The 14915-nt window shown below is 40.3% G+C and overlaps 1 protein-coding gene across 1 annotated transcript in view; it reads right to left on the bottom strand.

Annotated features, from left to right (window-relative positions):
- Positions 1-1595: 1595 nt before the first annotated feature.
- The window catches only part of CPA6 (carboxypeptidase A6), a 359484-nt gene continuing 346164 nt past the window's right edge, over positions 1596-14915 (bottom strand). The window contains exons 9-11 of the mRNA XM_062189878.1: positions 12043-12245; positions 6445-6529; positions 1596-1837 (exon numbers count right to left, since the gene is read on the bottom strand). Coding sequence (XP_062045862.1) covers positions 1596-1837; positions 6445-6529; positions 12043-12245 — 530 coding nt within the window. The remainder of the gene's footprint in view (positions 1838-6444; positions 6530-12042; positions 12246-14915) is intronic.

Raw genomic sequence — 14915 nt, 5'->3', positions numbered from 1 at the left:
ACCTTGTAGTTATGGGCTTTGTCCTCAAAATGCTGTGAAAATCAAAGCCTGTACTCCACTGGTTTGACAAATGCGCTTAGGAAAACAGTGCACCACTTACCTTTCTAGGGCCCTGTCTGCACGTAATCCATAGCCTTGGATTTCCTTACTTCCTTGTCTGATGATTTTAGTTATTTCCAGCAGTTCAGATATCTATTCTATCATCTTCCTGGAAATGAAAGTCTACGTCACCTTTCTAAAGCTCAATTTCCTCATCTGAAAAATGAGGATAATAGTATTCCCTTCATAGTATTGTGAAGCATAAGTGAGACTATTACTAACTGTAAAGCTCTTAACTGTTTATTCATTGTAAACATTTATTTTCACTTTTATTTGAAATTGAGGGAGGGAAGGGGGGAGGAAGGGGGAGATAGAGGGAGAGTAAGAGAAGGATTTGTCATCTATTGGTTCACTCAACAAATGACTTCAATGGTGATGCCAGGAGCCAGAAACTCCATACAGGTCTCCTACATGAGTGGCAGGGACATCATCTGATTATCATAATCAGATAGACAGATCAGATAATCAGATAGTCATCTGATTATCTACTACTGCTTTCCTGGCCACATTAGCAGATAGTTGGCTCAGCAGCCAAGCAGCTGGGGCTCAAACTGGTTCTCCAATATGGGATGGTGGTGTCATGAGCTGTGGCCTAACCCACTCTTTGCTACAGTGCTGGCCTGCTTACTCATTTTTTTTTTAAAGTGACATATGACATTCTCAAAGTCTAAAAATGAGTTGCAGTATTTTCATTTTTTTAATAAGCATATGGCACATAAAAACCAGGAAATGAAGAGGATATGAATAATCTGAGGTCCTGACACATTATATGCTTATTATATTAAGAAATATAGTTAGTCCTTTCCATTTTAAAAATTTCCATTTCAAATGAGAACCAAGTAACTAAACATCATTAGTAGCCTAGATCTTCATTGAGAACACGGGGTTTATTGAAGGGAAACTCTCAATTAATTTATGCCTTTTGTGAAACAGAATTTGGAAATACCCCTTTCCCTGTAATCAAAAATAACTCAAAAGGGATATAGAACAGGTATTTTCTCTTTTAACAAATTAGGCTATTCCCTAATTTTTACTGTTTTCTTTTGTCACAGAGCTGAATTGTATGAGAAAGTATTTTTTGAAATTCATAGATATGTTTACTCCGAACAACTTCTCTTTATTTTTTTAAAAGTTTTCATTTTTTTTTATATATTTGAAAGCCAGAATGGCAGGTGCACGTATGCACATACACACACACACACACAGAGTCTTTCAGCATCACTTGTTCACTCCTCAAATGTCTGCAAGAGCCGGCATTGGACTGGGCTAAAACTAGGAGCCTGGAACTCAATCCAGGTCTCCCACATAGGTGGCAGTGACCCAAGTACTTGAGCCATCATCTGCTGACTCCCAGATGCATTAGCAGGGAGCTGGTTTTGAAGTAGGGGTGGAGGATGGACTCAATCCCAGGCATTCCAACATGGGGTGTGGGTGTTGCAAGCAGCAGTGCCTGTTCCCCATTCTCTTCTAAAACAATTTCTACCAGCACCAAAGAGTTATTGCAGAGGCTCAAATCTTTCTCTGAAAGGTGACGTGCTGCTGGGGCCCTCTCGGGGACACTTCTTTAGCAGGTGCATTGTGATATTCTTCACGGCCAGCATGGTCTCTGTACAGGTAGGTTTGATGAGCATCTCTGGGAGTAAAAATCCAAAATGCCCAGTGTCACGTAACTCAAATGCAAATGAGTAGGGTATTCCATTTTTGTAGGCCCAATCCATTGAGTTCCCAGAGCTCACATCTAAAAGTTAAAAAATAAAAGTTAGCTTCACTAGACAGTCTGTCTAATTTTTCTGAATGTATACATAGAACTTGCTTACTAAGCTGTACTAAATCCCTTCAATGAAACACCCCTTCAAAAGCATGATTTAAAAGTTATTCCTTGGCGTCTGGCTCATGGGACTTGTAAATCACACTTGCTAACATCTTTGAGGATCTAGTCTAAGTATTAATGCTTTGCCAGGATGATGACCTCAAAATCAACCTCAATTCTAATAACATTTATCTCCTCCTTCACTTCATTTACACATATGTGACCTACACCAAGGGCTTCTAAAAATATTTATTTCCATTTTATTTGAAAGGCAGAGAGTAGGAAAGACAGAGGGAGGTCTTCCACCTGCTGGTTCTCTCCTCAACTGTCAGCAACAGACAGAACTGACTTGAGCTGAAGCCAGGAGTCTGGAACTTACATGGAGTCTCCCACATGAGCGGCAGGAAGCCAAGTACTTGAGCCATCATCTGCTACTTGCTACTTCCCAGGGTATATTAGCAGGAAGTTGGGCCAGAGGGAAGGAGTTGGAACTTGAATCAGGCTCTCTGTTATCAGGGGCATCTCAAGTGGCAATTTAGTTTTTGGGCCAAATGTCTTCCCCTTTTCTTTTTCTTTTTTTAGTTCTTATCTTTCAGTTCTTCCCCATTTCCAAGGTTGAGAATAAAATTCTATGACCCAAAAGCCTCATTTCTTCTACCTCCCATATACCCCAACTTCTGCTAAATTTGGTTTTTGTCTCAGGTTTGTAATTTCCAGACTCCTCCCTGCATTCATATAGCTTTATTTGACTCTCTGCTTGGTCATGGTCATTATTTCATTGAATTTCTCACCAGATCCTTAAACCATGTCTTCTCTGTCTCTATTCTGCTGTTGTTTTGCCAATCCTCAACCCTTGGTCCAGTTTCTACCTCTATGTGAATGTGCTAGATAAAGTCCTTTAATAGATAGATTTATTTATTTATTTTCATTTTATTTGAAAGGCAAAGAGACAGAGTGAGAGAGAGACACACAGAGAGATATCTTCCATCCGCTCATTCGTTCTCCAACTGCCTGCAACAGCTGGGGCTGAGCCAGGCTGGAGCCAGGAACCTGGAACTCAATCTGGGGCTTTCGTGTAGGTAACAGGGACCCAAGTACTGAAGCCATCACTGCTGCTTTCCAGGATGTGTATTATCAGGAAGCTGGATTGGAAACAGATGAGCCAGAACTTGAAGCAGGCACTACAAAATGAGATGCAGGCATGCCAAGTGGTGACATAAGCCACTGCGTCAAACATCCACCCCTAGAGAAAGCTTTGGCTGGGTAGATATCCTGTAAGTTCACAGTCTAATCACAATGTCTTTTTCTTCTCCCCGTGCTGCTCACGCTCCTCTGTATAGCTTTTTACTTACAGAACCTTTTCCATTCTCTTCTGTCCTGCCCCTCACTTTACCACTTTCCCCCGTCACTTCCTCTACTAACAGAGCCCTCTGCCTCTTCTCCATCTAGCTCAGAGGGAAAGCGTTGTTTGTTTTCTGTGTGCATCACCTCTTGATACCATTTGCTATCGTGTTTTCTGTGCATGAGATAATCCTTTTTCCAGGACCTTGTCTCATGGATTCATTCCCTTTCTTGCACCTGCATTGACCAAGAGACTCCTTTATTTTTATAATGTATGGTTTTAAATAATCATTAAAGTTTATTTATTTGAAAGTCAGAGTGATAGAGAGAGGGAAAACAAAATGAGATCTTCTATCTGCTGATTTACTCCCTAAATATTCATAGTATCTGGGGCTAACCTAGGTAGAAACCAAGAGCTAGGACCTCCTCACAGGTCTCCCACATGAGTGGCAGGGTCCCAATCACTCGATTTATCATCTGCTGCCTCCAAGACTTACCAGCAGGAGCTGGATCAGAAGTACAGAAGCTGGAACTTGAAGCAGGCTCCTGAATGTGGGGTGTGGGCATCCCAAGTGGCAACTTAACCTGTTCTACCCCAATGCCCACTCCAAGGCCACCTTTTGTTTAGCACTTCCTTCTCATGGTTCTGCTATAACCTCTTGGTTACCATGCTCTTTTTCTTTTTCCTTTTGCTTTAGGATTCAAAAGAGAATCCCTCTATGTTGCTCCTAAATCCTGAACCACTTTCAGCCTGGTTAGTGCCTCTACCTGTCTATTACATTTTGCTCTTGAAGGTTGCCAAGGATTGTGGTCCAATTTTCTTTTCTGGTTTTTGTTTTCCCTTCAGGCCCTCCTTAGGATCTCTCCATAGCACTCAACATCACTGAACTTAATATGGCTGAACAATCTGTACTGGCAACACTCTTCTCCCGGCTCCTGTGACCTCCTCCAGGAGAAAGCACAGGTGCCGAAGCTAGACTGCTGGTGTGGGCTGTATCCAATCCTGCTACCTGACTTCCCTGTGCCTTGGTCTCTGCTTCTTTTTTATTTAAGAATTAAATTTACTTTTGTCTATCTGAAGGCAGAGAGACAGAGAAGAGAGAGAGAAACAGAAAGAAAGGGAGGGAGTGAAGGAAGAGGAGTGGGGAGTGAGAGATGGACAGACAGAGATCTTCCATCCACTGGTTCATTCCCCAAATGCCCAAACCTAGGGGCTGGGCCAGGCTGAGGCCAGGAGCCAGGAACTCACCCTGAGTCTCCCACGTGGGTGGCAGGGACCCAAGTACTTGGGCCATCACTTGTGGCCTCCCAGAGAGTATATTAGCAAGAAGGTAGAATCAGGAGCAGTACTGAGACTCCAACCCAGGTACTCTGATGTAGGGTGGCATCATCCCAAGAAGCAGCTTAACCAATGTGCCAAACACTTGTCCCTCTCTTTTTGAAAAAGACATTGATAATACGAGCTACACACAGCTATTGTGAAAATTATATGAACTAATAGAACACTAGAAAGTGCTTAGGATATATCAGTTGTTATTTTGCATCTTTACACCCCAAAGTGTCTAGTATGTCCTTTTTAGCATAATGGACTCTTAGTCATTTATTAAAAGGACAAATACCTCAAAGAAAAATCTTTGTATACTTTTTTCTGAAATTTATATGATCCAGTTTGCTATTATGTGATTTTATTGTTACATTTCCAGAGCATGTTCATTTACTCAAATAATAATACCTTTTATGCTAATGTTGTAATATAATAAATATAATGTATCCTAGGACAAGTTAGAGTTGGAATCTTTATGTGATGGTAACAGTTAAATGACTCTGCTGCTTCTGATTCCCTTTGCTTTGAATAAGGACAGAAGATAGGTTGTGGCTTCTGTGTCCCTCTGGTTAGAGTTCACTGGAACAACAAACAGTAGTCATGGCAGCCAAAGTCAGAGACAATGTGTGCTGACAGTTATTACGTCATGGTGATGTGACAGGCTCGTTTCTATGGTAACAGATAGCTCTCAGCAAATATAATACTATGATTGTGCCTTTGTACCTAGCTGCAAAAGTAAACTATGTTACTAACATTTCTATATATATTATGTGGATATTCGGTGGTAATGTGATTTTGTAAAATGCTATATTTTCCCCTCCATCAGGATGACTATTGAAAAACAGTTAAAAAAAATGTCAGCATGAGACCAGTAATCAAGGACTTGGAAAAACAAACCTACTTATACGTGTGACACTCTCATTATTAGGATAAACTTATTTGACAAACAATGTTAATTGGCACGCTAAGCTTTTCTTCTGAAGGCTTAGGACACTAAGCTTTTCTTCTGAATGGTAAGACATCAGGAATATAATGACAAGTAGATTAAAGAAATCAAGAAATGTACTACCTCAGGGGGGAGTATAATGAGACGTCACAACATATATAATATATATAAACATACACACAGCAAGTATGTGTGTTCACCTTCATATGCACACATAGTCAGATATACTTGATTTCTTATTAGATTTCCAAACACAGTAAATGAATTTTTGAGTTCCAAAGGCCATGACAACTAACCCAGGGCAATTTTTCGTGTTACAGTGGTAGAAATGGAAGCCCAGGACTGATAAATATCTTGGCCAGGATGACATACCTGGCAGAACTAGGACTCAATCCACATCTTATGACTCTGTTCAAGTTCTTTCCATATACTCATTGGCTCTTTATTTCATATAATAGAAAAAATAATTAACATCAGTTTTTAAGGGAAAATTCACCTGCTAGGTCAGGAGTAGTATTTTATAACAAGAATGGTGGGGAAAGAACAAAAGGGAAGCTATTGCAGGGCTCAAACATTTACTTCATTATCATCCCAAGGCCCATTTCCACCCTCACAGTAGCTACAATTGCTTACGGAGCCCATTTTGGTACTTTCTACTGTCATAGATCTCAGTTCAACTTGTACTCATTACTGCATGCTTAGCATAGTCTCTGCTTAGAATTTGTTTAAATTGGTACAGTGATTTCTATCAAGCTGTGTAAAACTAATCAGATGTAAACTCCCTCCATCTTCCTTGGCTAATTTGATAGTTCCTGAAAGTTTCACTTTAGGGAGAACCTACTTTCTTCTTTTAAAAGGGAAGTCATGATACAGGATATTGGTTCAAGAGAGAGGATCCTAATATAACGTACACAGGAAACTTACACAAGGTTCTTGAGGCAGGTCCATATTTGTACTGTGCCCCATGTACGGACCGAAGTGCTTTCACAGCTTTATAAGCTGCGTATTCCTGTAATGGAAAATAGAGACATTATATCCCTATATTCTTGCTTTGAAACTTTCAGAAACACCAGCATGAACAATGAGGGGCATGTTAGTTAACAGCTACATTTCATAATAACATCATATTACTCTTATTACATACTCTATTTTGCAACATGTTTTAGAATGCATTTACATCATTTGATTCATACCCACAACAAGCTAGTGATCAGTAATAGTTCCATTTTACAGATGAGAAAAGGAAGGCTCAGTGAGGTTAAGTGGGTATGCTGGGGTGACACAGCACAAAGATTGAGCTGGCATAAGTACCCATATTTTTAGAGGCTGATCTAGTGTTCTGTTGTCTTCACTTTAGCTCAGAGAAACCTATTTCTACAAATTATAAAATGTTTGTCAGTTTTATACTTAACTCATACTTAGCAATGTGCTTGTATATAACAGATACTTAAATATATTTTATATGCATGTTGAGTAAGCATGACTTTGCAGGGGTATTAAGATAATCATGTTGGAGATGAATATTTGCTGCAGTAGTTAAGATTCTGCTTAGGACACCTGCATCCCATATCAGAGTGCCCGAGACAGCGGGTGATTTTTCAAGTGGCTGGGTCCCTGACACCCATGTGGGAGACCTGGGTTGAATTCTGGGCTCCTGGCATTGGCATGGCCCAGTGCCAAGTGTTGTGGGCATTTTGGGGAGTGAACCAGTGAATGGGGGAATTTCTGTTTCTCTGCCTTTCAAATAAATAAAAAAAAATTTAAGGAAGAATTATATTGATTCTTGAGTGTATGTTTCAGTGGATTTGTACAAGGTATTCACAACATAGCTGAGTCAATTAAGAAACCCTTCAATTCAGTAAGAATGACTTGTCCTATGTGTCTATCTCTCCTGGGAATGGGAGCAACAATTTCAAACATGACCTCTAAGGTTACAGGAGCTTCTCACACTGTTAGATCAGGTACACTAAGATGCAGAAATTCAAAGATGGAACTCTTCCTACTAATGTAAAAAATTAGGAAAACACTTGACACAATCTAATTACTAAAAAAGGGGATATTCTAACACGAACGGTAATGAGCCTGACTCTCCACTAAAACATTTCCAGAAGGTATAAAAGCCCTAGTTTCAAAAAGGAGGTAGAGAAGTATTGGATGACCAGGGGAACGAAAAGAAGTATGCTGAAACCAGTATACAAAGCTCCCCTTTCAATTTGCTTATGAATAATTTAATACTTTAATTGAAGAACCCCAGACAATATGGTGGTGTGTGTTCACGCTGCTGCTCTCTTTCAGCTCAGGGATGCAAAAGGTAGATTTCGTAGCAAATGCCACCCTTTGTGAATATTCAAGGACCAGGCTGCAGGAGCGGGCAGTCTCTTTATTATTGAACTCACTGGGAATGTAAATACCATAATGATACATCTTTGTGGAGAATGTTCTGAGATTTGAACATCTCCTCTGATGGGTGTAGCAATATCCATGGCAAAGGCAGCTATTTCTACATTTAGAAGATTACTACATTCTGCTGGTGAGGAGATCTTTGTTCCTCTTTGCTTTAATGATGGAACCCAAGTTAAAAATGTATTTTACAAAAAGATAACCACTTTACTTACTTCACACAAAGCATATGCATAGTTTTAGTGTTTTGATGTCATAGCACTTCTGCTGTTCAGGTAGAGGTACATGTTGATAAGCTATTCAACAGAAGAGTAGGAATTTTATCTATTTTTGCAAGAATTATTTTCTAGGGTGGAACAGCTGGATACCTATTTGAAGGAGTTTTCTTAGGGGCCAGTGTCAAGGCATGGTGGATTGAGCCACAACCTGTGATGCCAGTATCTCAGGTGGGTGCCGGTTCAAGTCCCGGCTGCCCCACTCTGATCCAACTCCCTGCTAATGTGCCTGGAAAAGCAGTGGAAGATGGCAAGATGGCCCAGAAAGTTGCTAACCATGTGGGGGACCTGGATGAAGCTCAGGCTCCAGACATTGGCCTGGCCTAGCCCTGGCAATTGCAACCATTTGGGGAAGAAACCAGTGGATGGAAGCGCTCTCTCGTCTCTCCCTGTCTCTAACTCTGCCTCTTAAATAAGTAAAGTAAATCTTTTCTTACAAAAGAGTATACTTAGTGATTCCTCCTTTCTCCATTATTTTCTTTTTCCAGTTGTCTGAAAGGACCTAGCCCCCATCTCCTCCTAGTCCTCAGCTTAGTAAGGAGTATATTTTTTATTTAAATATTTCTGTATTTAAAGCAACTTAAAGAATGGCTTAAATGCTAGCAGAAACACAGTCTCTTACTCATGAATGGAATGGTTTTGAATAATTTTTAATAGGATTTAATGGCTTCTAGTTAACATTCAGGGAATAATGAAGGTTTTGAGAATTATAATCTTAGATTTATGATTTGGTTTATGCTTAGCCCACTCCAAGATTTTTCAACATGGCACAATTGGCAGTTAGAGACTGAATAATTCTTTGCTGTGGGGACCCCATCCTGTACATTATAAGATGTTTAGTAGCATTCTTGCCCTCTACCCACTGGATGTTAATAAGATCCCTTACAACTGTTGTGATAATCAAGAATGTCTCTAGAGATTGCCAAATGTCTGTTGGGAGGCAAAATCATCTTTGGTAGTAAACCACTGATCTATCTTTATGCCACATCCTTGGATCCAAGACAAAGGGAAGATAGGCCGAACTCATGGTGGGAGGATGAATCTGAAATATGGAGAACGTTCTCACGGAATAGTTTTTTTTTTTTTTGACGGCAGAGTTAGACAGTGAGAGAGAGAGACAGAGAGAAAGGTCTTCCTTCCATTGGTTCATCCCCCAAATGGCCGCTAAGGCTGGCGCTCTGCGCTGATCTGAAGCCAGGAGCCAGGTGCCCCCTCCTGGTCTCCCATGCGGGTACAGGGCCCAAGCACTTGGGCCATCCTCCACTGCACTCCTGGGCCACAGCAGAGAGCTGGACTGCAAGAGGAGCAACTGCGACAGAATCCGGCGCCCCAACTGGGACTAGAACCCAGGGTACCGGCGCCACAGGCGGAGGATTAGCCTAGTGAGCCGCGGCGCTGGCCAATAGTTTTAATATATTTGTTATTCCACCTCATTCATTGTAAAAACATAAATATTATGCCCATTTAGGAACATTTTCCCACAGAAATATTGATATACAGGGCTTTTAAGGTTCCAGGCCAACAAAAACAACAACAACAGCAACAAGAAAAATAAAAAGAAGAAAGCTATTGACCCAGGAGCAGCTAAATAGCTCTACAGAAATAACTATAATAATAATATAATACTAATAAAATAATATAATAAAAACTGTACCGTATTCCTAAACAGGGAATTTCCTCAGAATTCTTGGAATGTCAAGAACAGAGTTGCTTTCTGGACTTTCCCTAGGCCCTAGTCTCCTCAAGTTCCCCATTCCTTCTAGGTCTTGAACATCTAACAGAGGAATTTCTGAAATCCCAGCAAATTTGTGCAGTATCTGGAGTTCAAGGGATAAAGAGAAAGGGAACGTTTCTCTTTTATAAAAACTTTCATTCAAGTAGAACATTGTAGTCTACTACAAAACCTAGTATTTGGTCTCTGTCCCTGATTCTTGGCACACTGTTCCTTTGGAACTTTCAGAGTGGTGAGTGCCTTTCGTATGCTAATGAGATGACTGTTGGCTGGGGGTCGCTAGGTAGCTTTAGCACGCTAGTCCAAATCATATCACAAGCCTCTGAGGCGGGGGAAAGGAGCCAGAAATCCAATCCATGACCAGTGGCAATGATTCAAACAACTCTGGCTATGTAATGAGGCCTTCATGCAACCTCCTAAACAATGGGGTTTGGAGAGCTTCTGCACTGGTGAACACACCAAAGTGCTGGCAGGAGAGCACAGAGTAGGCACGGGAGCTTTGGTCAGTGCCCACCTGACCCCTCTCCTCACCTTGCCTTGCGCATCTCTTACTGTAGTTGTGTGTTTTATAATAAACTGGTAATAGTAAGTAAAGCACATTCCTAAGCTTTGCAAGTCATTCTAGTGAACTTTTGAAAACTGAGGTGAAGTGTTTAGCCTAGCAATTAAGACACCATATCAGAGTACCTGGGTTCTATTCCCAGATCAGCTTCCTTATTCCAGCTTCCTGTTAATGTACACCTTGGGAGGCAGCAGATGATGGCTCAAGTGCTTGGGTCCCTGCAACTTAATTGGGAGTCCTGGACAGCATTGCATTCCTGGCTCCCAGCTTGGGCTCTGGCCCAGCCCCAGCCTCTGTAGGCAATTGGGAAGTGAATCAGCAGATAATGTTTTCTCTGTATTTTTGTTTCTCTGCCTCTCAAATGAAAAAAAAAAAAAAAAAAAAAAGAAGAAGAAGAAGAAGAAAGAAAACAAACATCCAAGGTGGGAACCTATGACTCTGTAGCCAGTTTGGACAGAAGTGTGGGTAACCTGGGATCCCCTACCTACTTGAGACTGACATCAGCTATGAGAATAGACTTGGGGGACTGAGTCCTTAAACCTGTAGAATCTGGTGCTAACTCTGGGTAACCCAGTGTCAGAATGGGATTGAATTGTTGGACAGCCAGCTCTTGTCAGAGGAAGCGGTACTGAAAGAGATACCACACATTTGGTAGAAGGAGAGGAAAAGAATCCTAAAAACACATACTGCAAATTACACTAATATTAAGTTTGTAGCTCAGTGAAGGATCAAAAACCAAACACATTCATGTAACCACGTTGAAGTCAAGGAATAGAACAACATCAGTGACCCAGACACATTCTTGGAACTCCAGATCAATCACCATGTTACCCCTCTTTTCCCTAAAAGTAATTGCTATTCTGACTTCTAACACTGTATGTTAGTTTTTGTTGGTTTTGAGCGTTATAGGCCTCTGGATTTTCTGACTTACTTTATGATGAATTATGCCCTACAGTGAATTGCTTGTTGGATTTCCAAGATAAGGAGAGAAATGAACTCTGCTTTTTAATTTTCAAGTAATCTTACGCCTGAAAGTCTGTTCATTCTTAGTACTAACTTGTCAGATACATGCCCAGGGACTTAGTGGCATTAAGCAAATAATGCTTATAAATTAAAGCTTGCTTTTAATTAATGAGAGCCAGACTATAATTTATGAATAATTATTTACTCAATAAATTTAATTATAGCTCTGCATATGTGACCCAAGCTATAATACTAATCAAATCCATCTTGACCTTTTCCTTCTAACCTGTGGTAAGAATTTAAATAGACTTGAAATGATTACATTTGAGAAGCAGGATAGTGGTTAAAAGCAACAATTCTGGAGTTAGAACAGTGGATGAATTCTGGCCATGATGCTGGGCATTCTTAGTCTATTTCTCTGGGTCTCAGATTCCTCATTTGTAAAAGGGGAAACAATAAGATACCTCCTATTATTGTTAAGAATAAATGAATGAATATATGTAAAAATACTTAACAGAATAAGCACAATATGTGTTTCCAATATCATTAAACATTAAGGCTGACATACATATACAGGGTCAAATACTTACCACACAGCTAAAATTGGGGATACTTGCGTATTTGTAAGAGTAGGGATACAGCAACATCTGAGCATATGCATGAAAGGAAAGGTAAGCTCTAATGTGCTTTCTGTGTTTTCGGAGGAAGTTGGCTACAGCCTTGACTTCTGGCTCGGACTCTGGGAAAGGACCGCAGTATGTATCATCGCAAGGGTGCACTGACGCTCCTTCAGCTGCAAGTCAGAGAAGAACATGTGGGGGAGGGGCAGGAAGAAGTAAGAAACACAATCAGCATTGTTAAACTGTGATTTTTATCTTATGTCTTTAAACATATGGCATTATTAAGCAACTCACCTAGCTTCTTACTTACAGAAATCAATACTGAAAATTCCAGAGCGACTCAAGGCCCCTGCATAACAGGAGGGCCTGAAGGGAATCTGTGTTCTATTGTTTTTACCTGAATCTGTGCAAATCACTCTAAAAGGATGACTCTATCAGATGTCTTGTTTTGCTGGAGAACTAATTCTACACAGTCCCCCAGAGCAGGATAGGCTCTCCATTTAAATGCTTCACAACACCTGCACTTTCTCTTCAACACACTTATACTTAGTGTTCAATATTTACTCATTTAACATCCAACCAAAGTTTACACTCTTGTGGGTGCCTGGGATACACTAGAAGCAACACAGGGAAAAAAAAAATCCCTGATCTAATAGAACCTACCTGCATTAGACTCTTTTCTTTGTGAGACACTGGTGCTCTGTGAAGACAGGGACTATCTCTTTTTTCCTGGGCACTTACCTGCTAAGACAATAGTGGGGTAAGTGTTCAACAAATATTGGGTGAGGGACTGGCACTGTGGCATAGTGGGGTAAAGCCACTGCCTGCAGTGCTGGCATCCCATACGGGCACCAGTTCAAGTCCCAGCTTCTCCACTTCTGATCCAGTTCTCTGCTATGACCTGGGAAGGCAGTAGAGAATGGTCAAAGCCCTTGGGCCCCTGCACCCATATGGGAGACCTGGAAGAAGCTCCTGGCTCCTGGCTTCAGATTGGTACAGCTCTGGGTGTTGCTGCCATTTGGGGAATGAACCAGCAGATGGGAGACCTCTCTCTCTCTCTCTCTCTCTCCCTAACTTCTCTCTCCGTGTAACTCTGACTTTCAAATAAATAGATAAATCTTTGGAAAAAAAACCAAATATTGGTTGAATAAGTCAATGTCAGATAAAAAAAGGCTAGACATCTGTAAAGATGTCAGGTAAGAAATAAATATTAATAGAGCAATAAAATATAATCAGGTCAGAAATTATTCTGTAGACCGTGCCTAAACATTTTTTATTATATTTAAAATCAACAATATCCAAAATGGTTTTGTAAAACTCAAGAGGCTTCTTCAGTTATTTTTGGCCAGTTAAGACATCTTCCAAACTAAAATTTAAAAAATAATTTTAATTTATTTTATTTTATTGAGAAACAGATAGAGAAAGCTCTTGTCCACTAGTTTACTCCCCAAACGCTTGTGAGTCAGGAAGTCAAGCTGGGCCTCCCATATGTAGGAGACAGGGACCCAAGAACTTGAGCCATCCCTACTTCCTGCCAGGTGTGTATTAGCAGGAAGCTGGAATGGGGAGCTGAGTCAAGACTTGAACCCTAGCCACTCTAATAAGGGATGTGGGCTGTGCCAAATGCCCACTCCAAGCTAGATTTTAATATTTTTATAAATTAAAATATTATCATATAGGGCATACTGATTAAGAGGTCCTTCCTTGGAGGAACAAAACTATGAACTGCTGGAATAATCACAAAGTGTTATGGTTCTAAGAAATTTTGGAAATAATTGCATTTTCTATAGTTATGTGCCATGCTGGGCCATTACTATCACTCCCTCTCAAAAACGTACCTCCCCTACCTTGAAAGCAAACATTCTCTCCACAAACTAGTGGAAAATGTTTGGTAGTATGCACTAGTCAAATTCTACTGAGCTGAACAGACAACAAATCCAAATCGGACTAACTCTTGAGGACATGAAGTGCTGTTGAAGCTGTAGGAGAGTCAGTGTCGAGAGGAGGAACTTACAGCAACCGGGTTTTCTCTCCTTTGAATCTCATTATGGACATGCCTCGGGAGCAAGTCGAGAATGGTTGAAAGCCAGAGTGTATATAAAAACTACAGCTGATGCTCTGAAAGGACTGTGAAAAATAGAGAGGTCTCTGTGGAACACTGGCATGCAGCACTGGAAAGGTGTGAATAGAAACACAGCAAATCATTCTAAAAGGAGCAGAGCTAACGAGCCAGAGAAACCAAGAATTTGCAACAATCCTGATACATTTTCTCAAGGGCTTTTAGGAGGACACTGGAAACCAACAGAGACAAGAAGTCATAAAAATATACCAATCAGATGTCGTTGAAACAAAAAGCTTAATTCACGGGTTGAATGAATACTGTTAATGAATTAATGAGTTAGAGTAGGGTTTGAAACATTCCCAGAAATCATCAGGAAGGGACAAAGAATGTCAAAAATTAGAGAAAAATTAAAGGGAATGAAAAATAGACCGAGTATCAATATGTGGTTAAAAAGGGTCTTAGAAAGGAAGAAAAAAATATTTGAAAAATTGCTAATTAACATTTCCCCACAATTAAGGAATGGCTGAAGAGACTTATTGTGCACCAAACAAAAGAGATACAGGGTAAATAGCAATACTTTGAGACATTAAAGTGAAATTTAAGTAAAGGAAATAATTCCAGAGAGCAAAAAGCAGGTCATTTAGGAGGAGACAAGAATCAGATTCACATTTGACTTTTCAGCAGGTATGCTAGATTAATATTTCCAAAGTATTTTTTGAAAAAGGAAATTTGGATCTGGACTTTAATATCTAGCTGACCTCTCATTGACATGTGAGAGTGA

Source organism: Lepus europaeus, chromosome 4 (genome assembly GCF_033115175.1).
Source record: "Lepus europaeus isolate LE1 chromosome 4, mLepTim1.pri, whole genome shotgun sequence".
NCBI classification, from domain to species: domain Eukaryota; kingdom Metazoa; phylum Chordata; class Mammalia; order Lagomorpha; family Leporidae; genus Lepus; species Lepus europaeus.
The sequence above is the reverse complement of the archived record's forward strand: the minus strand, read 5'-3'. Positions and strand labels throughout refer to the sequence as shown.